This window comes from Ornithorhynchus anatinus, chromosome 18, assembly GCF_004115215.2.
Source record: "Ornithorhynchus anatinus isolate Pmale09 chromosome 18, mOrnAna1.pri.v4, whole genome shotgun sequence".
Lineage (NCBI taxonomy): Eukaryota > Metazoa > Chordata > Mammalia > Monotremata > Ornithorhynchidae > Ornithorhynchus > Ornithorhynchus anatinus.
The window spans coordinates 3214852-3225085 of NC_041745.1; the positions used below are offsets into that span (position 1 = coordinate 3214852).

Consider the following 10234-nt stretch of genomic DNA (forward strand, 5'->3'; position numbering starts at 1 on the left):
CCCTCTCCCTGCGGTGTCCGTCTCCGGGCAGCTGGGGGCAGCTCGGCCTGCCGCGGAGGAAGAAGCCGAGCGAGGGGGATTAATTCTCCTTGGGCGGGGGGTGATCCCGGCCTAGCCCCCGCCCCCCAGGTCACCACTGAGGAGCGGCATGTGGCCCCCACACGGGACCCGGCCCGCAGAGCCGGCAGCTGAGCCTCCTGACGGCCCCCCCCCCCAAAAGAGCCATGTGCTCTGCTGATTTATTTTTGTCATTATTATGCAGGACTCACATCAACACAAACACACTTGTGCCGATCCCCGCAACGCCGTACCCGGGCCGGGGGACACGAAGGAAGAAGCCTTATTACACCTCTCAACCTCGGCAACTGGGAAGAGCCGAGCGGGGCAGAGGGGCCCGTGGGGCTGCAGTTCTGGGGCTGCGTGCTTGCTCAGGGCGCTTTCTTTGCCTCGACAACAGGACGCCGGCACAGGGGCTGGCAACGCGGATAGCCCAGCCAGACTCTGAGATGGGGGCCCGACATGTGTGCGCGTATGTGATTGTGACAGAGAGAGAGAGAGAGGTGCACAGAGGAGAACGGGGCCGCAGGACCTCTGCAGAACATACGGCACTCAGGATCACGTTGACCCAGTGGAGGGGGACCGGGCCGACCTCCTCAGAGAACCCCAGGAAGGGACGGGCCCCGGGGGTGAGAGTGACTGCCTGCCTGCAGGGATCCAGTGGGAACAGATGGGAATGCGACGGGAAGCAACGGTGCAGACAGTGAATCCCAGCGCGAGGAACACTGACCTCCGGGTGGCTGACTGCTTTCTGTCGGCCCTCCTGATATAAAGACACGTCCACTGGGATATATTTACTTAAAGGGCCTCGGGGGGCTGAAGCTCAGACACCCAAGCACCCCGGGAAGCTGTCCCCGACCCTCAACAGCCTGCCGGGCTGGCCGGCTTCCAGATACAAAAGTTCCCCTTCTCAACCCCGCAGTCTTCCCCAGGTTGGGGGGGCTCTGCCCTCTCTCCAGGACTTCTCCCTGGGCAGCGTCCACGTGAAGTGACGTCACCTGACCCAGGCCCTGAGGAGGCTCCATAGACACTGACCAGGCCTACCTTAGACCCCAGGGCAGGGCAGCAGGGGAGACCCCGGGGCGAGACCCCTCCCACGGGGATCCACAAGCCAGGGAGTCCACAACCCTCTCCTTCTGCACAAAAATAAAACTTCACACACAAATTCCCACCCAGAGCCCACACGGGCTCAGCAAACCGCTCAGACGAGAACACGCCATGCGCGCGCGCGTTGCGCGGACCAACAACGTCCCAGACGGGTTGATCTGCATATGGACACAGCATGCAAGCACCGTGGTGGTGACTGCAACCCTAAAGACTCCGCCAGTGTTTCCGTTATAAAACTTATTTTTCGGGGGCCTGAAACTCCGTCATAAAACTTCACTCCGAGCTGAAACTCCTAATGTGAAATCTCAGGCTAACTGCCTTGGGGGGAGGGAGGGGTTAATATATATATATATATATTTAATCTGCTCAATTACAGAAAAGGACATGTTTTTTAAAAAAAATCTGAGTTCCACGTTTGAAAAATGAATTTTTTCATTTTTCATCTCCGTGCCATGACGCTGAATCAGCCCGGGAGATAGAGTGAAGGAGCTCCAGCTTCTCAGAAAACTTTGGGAAAATCCAGGGGCCCGGTTCAGCCGATCCGGAAAGAGTGCGGGGACGCCGGAGGCCACTTCTGCAACCCCCTCCTCCTGCACATCTCCACCCTCCCCGCTCTGGCTCCTTGATTATCGGAGCGATATTACTGATTTCGACAAGGTTCCGCGGGGCATCTAGAGGGAATAATCAGGTTTTCTAACGGCCCTTAAATATGTATTTACATAAAACAGCCCATAAATAGTCCTCTACACGTCGGAAGATGACAGGCCGGAGAAGCCGCCGCAAGCCATATTGTCACGCCGCCTGTCCCTGGCCCGGTTCTTTTCCGGCTGGGGGAAAACGACCCATAAAACACACCGCCACCCCCGCTGCCCCCGCCGACCGAGCTCAGGGCCCCTCCTGAGGGGAGGTCACGTGCTGACGCGGCCGCTTGGGACCACCTGGGTCCCGAACGGCAGTCCTCTTTCCCCAAGGCTCATGCAAATGGGGGGAGACCCTCCCACCACCGGGAGGGCCCCCCCACCCCCAAAGAGTGTCCTACAGAGACAGGGAAGGAGAAGCTGCAAATGAGATCCCTCTAAAACCCAGGAAACCATCACAAGAAAATAACCCATCCGATCTCCCAGTCCTAAAGTGACAAACAAAACCATCTCCCTTCCACTGCGATCTGCATCCCCCTCTCTTGAAGGTCAGATTATCTCGTCACCTCGGAGAACGGCGTCATTTTAATTTCTGCTGCCATCCAGGCGTGGCCCTCCGCGCGGGATCTGTCTCCGGGAAGGAGACGGGGAGACTCGAAGGACCGCGTCTCAGGAGGCAGGGGAAGGACGCCCCTGGTTAGGGGTCCACCCAGGGAGGGGGATTGGGGCCAAGGAGGCTGAAAAACCGGGAACGGCCGGATTCGTCCGGCCAGGGTGAGAGGGTGTCTCTCACTCGGTCTTCCCCTCGGGGAGACGGCAGAGGTGGGTGGATGGGTGTGTGTTGGGGGGGTGAGGAGGAGCGGGTTGGTTTCCAAGCTGAAGGGCCTCATGCGCTTAGAGTTCATCAGCCCAGCCCAGTCCCAGTTAGGGTCGATTCCCTCCTCCCCGGCCATACTGAGCACCCGGCCCGCTCCCTTCCTCCTTCCACCTGCCACACCCAAACGGCAAAGGGTCCCCAAAACAGACCCTTCAAGGAGACCCAGGGGACAAAACTGGGGTGGGGAATTAGGAGAGAGAGGCAGAGACCCAGGCAGAGACTCCGAGAGAAAGAGAGAGAGCGCAGCCTCGAGCCCTGAGCGGAGAGTCCGGGGCGAGGAGACACCCTAGCCGCATATTTCAAAACCCAAAAGCGATGGGTTTACAAGGCAGGTTGATTTTATGGTGACTTTTATTGAAAAGGTACCCTGGGTCTAGATAGATGCCTTTGAGCGCAGCAAAGTTAACACAGTGCCTAATTCAAGGAGACAGCCTGAGGAAGCGGTGTCGACAGGGGAGAGGGGCCGCTACGTCTCTATTACTCTCCTCGGCATCGTAAAGAGAGGAGGAAAAACAGCGTTCGCGTTGAGAGCGGCGCGGGGACGAGGCGAGAGAAACCGACGGGAGAGCGGAGGGAAGGCGGTGGCAGGGATCTTTCTGGCGAAAACAAAATGAAGAGGGATGCGCGAACAAAGGGACAGATGGGGGGGGCGGGGGAGGCAAGCCCGGGTTCATAAATTGTCCCCGGGCTTTACGGAAAGTGGCTCAAGCCACCGACGCCCCCTGGCTCCCTAAGGGGAATTTTATTCCGGGAAGGGGGAGAGGGGTGGGGGGAAGAGGGTCACGGGACTCAGGGTCACCCGTCCCACCCGAGGTTAACGCCACCTAAACCCCACATGCCACTTTAGGGGCCGACAGGAGGAAATGGCTGACCTTCAAAAGGGAAAGGGGGGCGGAGGGGGAGTCGTCTAAGGCTTAGGAGACGGGAGCACTGCAGCCGGGTCCACTCCGAGAAGTGGGCCGAGGCAACACGCCGTGACCACTTGTGCGCTTTCCATCCATCTGTCCGCCCGTTCCCGGCCACCACCCCCCTCTCGCGGCCCGGGCTTGGCGGAATCACCAGCGGTCACCGGCAGAAGGTACCTCTGTCCCGGCCTGAGACAGAGACCGGGTCGCAGGCGGGAAGTGAGCCCCGCTGTGGCAGACGCCGTGGGAACGGGGCGGGCCACACCCTTCCGGCCAGAGGAACCTGGCAAGGGCGGCAGAGGCCCCGGGGGTAGCTTCCCCAGGCCACGGACGCCCACGCCCCCCGACTTCTGCCCAACGCCAGGCAGCCGACTTGGGCAAGAGCCCACCCGTGGCCTCCCCTGGACAAAGCTGGCCTCGCCCCGAAGTGACACGGAACCAGACTTCCCTTTCGTGCCACCCACGTGCCTCAGGGTGCCGGCCGAGAAACGGGCTGGCCCCGTCCCACCCCTCGGCCAGGGGTCAGCGAGCGAGCCACCCCCTCCACCCCCATGTACCCCCCCGACCCCCGCCCCGGCCCAGAGTGGGGAGAGGAGGCCCGACGCGGTACACTCACATCTGTCATTCCTGTCCTCGGGGCTGGAGGAGGCCTCCCGGTCGGAAATGAGGCCGGAGACGGCAAAGAGCTTCTTGCCCGTGTCGTCGACCTTGAGGGAGCCGGGGGAGCCGGAGGGCAACTGGGTCCCGAACTCGTACTCCTTGCCTTCGGCGTCTGAGAAGCGCAGGTGGGGCGACTCGGGGTCGTGGCAGGTCTTCAGCCTCTTGGCCGGCGTGAAGGCCGACTGGTAGGTCTCCCGGTCCTCGGGGGAGGCGAAGGGGCGGAAGGCCCCGACCCCGCTGTGGTTCAGCATGCTGATGGGGGTGCAGTCCAGGTTCGGGGGCGCGAACTGGGGGTGGAGGTGCAGCAGGGAAGGGGGGAAGTCGCGGTTGGCGAAGGTGCCCGGCACCCCGCCCTGCCGATGGTACATGGAGGCGAAGGTGTAGGAGCCGTTGGTGAACGGGATGTGCACGTCCTTGTCCACCGAGACAGGGACCCCGAAGGGTCGGGGCTGCTGGCAGGGGATGGAGGCGTCCCGGCTGGCCTCCGCGGTGGACGCCAGGACCATCAGGGCCGGGGAGGCCAGCGGGTTGGGGAGATAGGACGAGTTCTCCATCTTGAAGGCTGCCCGGTGTAAGTCCATCGGGGGTCTCTTTCCGCGGCAGGCGTCACACAGGGAAGCGGGGGCCCCGGAGGGAGGCGGAGCAGCACCTGGGATCGGGACGGGGGAGATCACTGAGGCATCGTACCCTTCCGAGACCTGCGGGGACATCGGGGAGGAAGACAAGAGGGGCGGGAATCAGGCGGGTGGTGATGGGGGCAGCGGCAGGTGGGACACACATCCCCCCATCCCGCCCTCGGCCATCCCCCCGCCCCCTCAGGTGCCCAGACAACGGACGCCTACAGGTCTCAGGAACCACGGGGCTACCGCACCCGACGGTTCCCGTTCAGGGGAAAAGAAAAAAAAAAAATCAATAGACAACTTACTCCGATGTACGCGAAGCCGATTTAGGTCCCCCAACACGTTACGGGTGAGATGAGCCCGAGCCGGGGGAAGGAAGAAACCAAACACGAAAACTCCCAACGCAAGACCCTGGGGGCCGGCGGAGAGCCCATGGCCTTCCCTACTCGCCGGGTTGGGGGGAGGGGGTGCGGGGGTCCCGATCTCAAGGAAGGCCCACTTTTCAGCCAGCCACCCGGGGTGGGTCGGGAAGCTGTGGCCAGATGCCGGTTCCACTCATTCCCCCGCTTTCCCTCATCACGCTTTGGCGGCCCGGATCGTACTGCAACAGTTCGCCCCCTCGTTACACAAGCACAGACGCGGAGGAACATAAACACACACCTTCATACTTTATCAAGGACTTTGCTCCCTCAGGAAATAAGGGCAAAATATTATTTTTATTGCTAGACACTGGCACGTCCCTCTCCTTACATCCAGGCTTTCTTTCTCCCCTTTCTGAAAAAGGAACAAAGACTTCATCAATAAAGAGCGTGGCGTCTCCGACAATATTTAAAATCATAATGGGTGCCTTTGGCATATGATCTCTGGAAGTGCTTGTCAACCAGGGGCAGCGGAGAATAGATCGGTAATTTTAGTTACTAATGCACTCGCTCTTAAGTAGATTTGTAAACTGACTTGAATCTGCCATTAACATTTGGAGCAAAATGTTAACAAAATTTCCGACTTATTTAGGTGCGTCCCTCGGTCCGCTCAGAGCTGATGTCTGGCCGGAGTACGTCCCCCCCGCCTCCCCCCCCTCAACCGACCGAGCCCCCCAAAAGACACGGAGAGTTAAAAGATGTTCCTTCCTCTCCTCCTTTCAGCTCAGCCCGCAGATTTCTCCCAGCCCTGATTCTCTTTCGTTGATTTTTAAACAGAGTCAGAGTGCGTGTCGAGCAACAGGACGCAACGTTTAGACAAAAAGGAGGGCTGACTGGGATAGGAGTGCTTGGAAAATATATCTTCCACGAGCCCGGACATCCGCACGCACCTCCAGAAAAGCACTTTTTAAAATTTTTTATTTAAAAAAAAAAAGAGAGAGAGGGGGGAAAAAAGGTGCTTTAATTCCCAAGGAGTCCCTCCCTCATCTCAAATCAAAACTTCCAGGAGATCGTCCTCGAGGCGTTTCGAGAGCCGACGGACGGAACCCAGCTACTAAACCGTGTAAGCCCCCGTCACCGGCTTTAATGTAGTGCAATGAGAACATTTCCTCCTCTCATCCTGTAGCAGAAGCTTCAACGACTGTTATTAATTGTGGAGATGAGTGGACCCCATCAGCCGGCTTCCTCATTTGGCATCCATCCTGATGGACATCATTGCTAAATTACCAGATTATGTATCTCGCGTTAACGGATTTTTCTCTCTTCCAAATTTTAAATAACTTTTCTGTCAAAGTTACCTCAGAGCGGGGAGGGGCGGGGGAGAGGGGGCCCTGCCAAGGGCAGGCCGTGGAGGCGGAATCTGGGAATCCGACGCGCCGACTTCCAGCCGGACGACGGTCCACCCGCCGTGGAAATCCTGCAAGTGAGTCCAGGGCCGCTCTGAGGTTTCGGATCAGGTCTCCCCTGCCCACGAATAAATAGCCCTCGCCTGTCAATAAAACCCCAGCGAGCGGCTACTTTCGGTGGGAGAGGCGACCCACCGTCGAAAACGTTTGGGGGAGGAGGGGAGGAGGGGGGAGGGAATGTTTTCCAGAAAAGCACCACCTTTCGCTTTCTATTTTTACTTCCTCCATCACCTCATTACGCTAAATGTGTTTCATAAATTAGTAATCCGGCTGCGGGAGAGGACGGTGCCACAGACTCTTGCGAATCCCTGAGATCTCCTTATTCGTTTGCAAACTTCATTACCCGGAGGATAAATCAGAGAGATCGGCCCCGGCCAAATTTTTTCCCAATTTTTGGTTTTGTTGGGAGTCGGTCTGTTTTATTTTTGGTTTGGTTTGGTTTGGTTTTTCCCCCTCCTTTTTCTTCCTCCTCTCCACATTAGCGCCGTGTAGAGACGGGGCTGGAGGAGACCACAGTCATTATGAAAATCTATAGTTAATATACTCCCAATGTCAAAATGTCATGGGTTTAAATACAGAACCCAAAATAAGAAAACTAACTGACCCTCTTAATTAAAAAAATATGGATTGCGAGCTAATCAGCCTGATGGAACATTTGGGTGACTGTAAAGGACTGAGCGGAGGGAAAGTAAGTAACTGTTACTTTTCTGCCTCTATGCTGATTTTTTTTAATTTAGCACCTCGTGCAAATCCAGATTAAAATAACTCCAGCTATTGATCCGAGCAGTGGAATTGACATTAATTTTAGTTCACTTCTCACTTTGCAAAGAGATCAATAGGAAGTAATAACAGCTGACATCCCCGTTGAAAGGAGGAGAAAGAAGGGCTGGAGACAGAAATCGAAAAGCAGCCAAATAAATCATCGGCTACTTTTCCCCGGCATCAGACAAACTCCGAACAGATTGCAAAAAGTCTTTGTTGAATTAACCAAACGAGGAGGGGAGGGGGAATCAATCCACGGGGCTAAATAAAGGGGCCGGAGGAGCTTCGACTTTAGGACCGATTCGCAAAATAGATCTAAAAAGAGGGATAATGTGCGGGGACGTTGCACGCACGCTTAGCTGAGTATTTACTGAGGTGGGTCGTTTTGGAGAAATCACCGGGGCGGTGGGGGTCTTTCGGCCTGCATTTTTCCACCCACCCCCCCCCCCCCCGGCCGTTAAGGCGAGGACAAATCGGCGAGATAATTGTATAATTACTGGGATCGCTCTTTGCATGGTTAAACCCGCCGAAATCAAGATAAATGGGTGGGCGCGGGTCGGGGAAGGAGGGGAATCCCGCGTCCCCGGGCCGCAGGAGGGACTCGGGCGTCCGAGCTGGACACGGAGTCCCGGCCTGCAGCCCCCCACCCACAAAGAAATCTGCAAACGAGCTCTGCACGGCCGAGCCCCCCTCCCCTCCTTGCAATGAGCGTGCACCCAGGCCCTTCTTCGCCGATTACAACAGGTGACATTTTTGTGGGCCCTGAACCGTTTCCAAAGAGCGGGAATGAAAATAATGGAAGAAATCAAAGGGGCTGCCTCCCCTCCCCCGCCCCTCTGCCAAAAAAAAAATAAAAAACCAACCCCCAAATTAAAATTCAAATAAACTTCGCAAAGAAAACGAAGGGGACCGTCGAAGGGCGGAGAACAATGGGAAAGGGGGTCGGGAGCTTTCGCCCTCTCCAGCGGGAAGGGGGGGGGGGTTGGTTTTCCAGGGGTTCGCTGGAAAAGGAATTCCCAGGAATTCCCGGTGAGGGGGAATCCGGTTCGGCCCGAGGATCCAACTTGCCCCCAGGACCGGCCGGGACCTAAATGTAGGAGGCGCGAAATAACAACACTCCCACGACCGCTAAAAGCAATTAAATAAAAGGAAAATGCACAAAGCGGAGGCCAGTCCCGGGGAGGGGGCACGCACCCCTAATTTTCTCCCAAAGCGACGCTTCCTCCGAAGGGTCGGGGGGGGAGGCAAAAATGCTGCCCGTAACGTTGTGCAACGGATCCCCACCCCGGCCGGGCACAGGTGTCGGCGGCCCGGGCAGTGCCCGTCCCGGCCGTGGTGCCCGCCTGGCATCATCCATCCATCCCCCCCTTCCCAGGTCTTCCCCTGCCGGGGTGCCACTCGGCAGGTCGGGGGTGCCCCCCTATTTTGCACCTCCACTGCCCATTTCGGTGCCAGTCCCGGGGCGGGAGGGCAGGGCCCGCTTGACCCCCCACCCCCCGGTGGACCCCGGACAGTCGAGGGGCTGCCAAAACTTCCAAGGACCGGTCCTTGGCCAAACTTCACTTTGCAGGCGGCGGGGAGGGGGTCGTGGCGTCCGGCCGGTCCTTGGGGGGGGGGACCCCTCCTCTCGCAGAGGTCACCCCCAAAGGGGCAGCGGCCTCCCCGACCTCCAAAGCCCGGCACCTGCCTCCCTTCGCCCGCAGCCTCCCCTGCTGCCGGGTGCGGGCCCGTCCGTCGCCCCCAACCCGCTTTTGCATTGCTTTGCAGCTGCGGGTCGCTTGGGGTGGTCGCCGACCCCCACCTCGACTCCTCCGGCCCGAACGAAACCATCGAGTCACCCGAAAAGCCGGAGAAACGGTGCCTCCCCCTCCTCCCAGGTTGCGCGTGTGTGTGTCCCCCTCCCCAAATACATACATACATCAATCAATCATCCAGGAGCGGGGTGGGGACGGGGGGTGGAAACTTGGAGGAGGAAAAGTTTGGAGAGAGGCGCGGATCCCGGCTGCTGCGCCGTCCGCGCCGGGATGGGATGCGGTGCAAAGGCGGGAGACCAACGCGACCCCCCCACCCTCCTTTTCCAAACCCACCCACCCCCGGGCACCTCCCCTCCCGCGTGTACACACAGATGCATGCACACAGATGCGCGGATGCATGCAGGCACGCGGATGCAGGCACACGCGGATGCAGGCACACAAATGCGTGCGGGCACACAGACACCCCCAACGCCCAGATACCCAACCCCCGGCCGGTGGGCCCGACTTACGGTGGGAACTCCTGGCGCAGGCCCTTTCCGGGGGGCTGGGCCAGCGGGCTGGTGGTGGAGGTCGCCCACGGAGCGTGTTCGCCGGCTGCCGGGGATTGCATGTACGGACCAAGAGGCTCTGCCGGTGGGAGAAAAGGCGCAGTGCTGCCTCTCAGTGCTCGCTCTAATCAGTGAATGAGCCTCCACTCGCCCAGGGACTCCTAGCAGCACACACACTCACTCACACTCACACACACACACACACATGCACAAGGCCCTCTGAACACTGAATATATTAGGCCACTAAGGGAGCCTGGGAAATGAAGTCCAGGGGCCGGGGGGCATTCCCGAGCTCCAACCTGCTGGTCAGTGCCAAGGCTTTTTGCATTTGTTGGGTTCCCCCACCCCCCTCCACTCCCCTCCACTCTCCTCCACTCAAAGTGACCAGCTGGGCCAAGCCTCCCCAAATGTGGCCCTTTTTTTGTCCCGGCTTTTTGTCTTCCCCGTCGCCACCGCCCCGCATCGAAGGCAGAAGGCCCGA

The 10234-nt window shown here is 58.7% G+C and overlaps 1 protein-coding gene across 2 annotated transcripts in view; it reads right to left on the minus strand.

Annotated features, from left to right (window-relative positions):
• The window catches only part of RNF220 (ring finger protein 220), a 165533-nt gene extending 155653 nt beyond the window's left edge, over positions 1-9880 (minus strand). Inside the window, exons 1-2 of one of the 2 annotated variants that reach the window (XM_029046458.2) lie at positions 9715-9880; positions 4201-4942 (exon numbers count right to left, since the gene is read on the minus strand). In XM_029046458.2, coding sequence (XP_028902291.1) covers positions 4201-4825 — 625 coding nt within the window. In that variant the 5' untranslated portion in view covers positions 4826-4942; positions 9715-9880. The remainder of the gene's footprint in view (positions 1-4200; positions 4943-9714) is intronic. The other variant, XM_029046459.2, reaches the window with a different exon arrangement.
• Between the last annotated feature and the right edge of the window lie 354 nt (positions 9881-10234).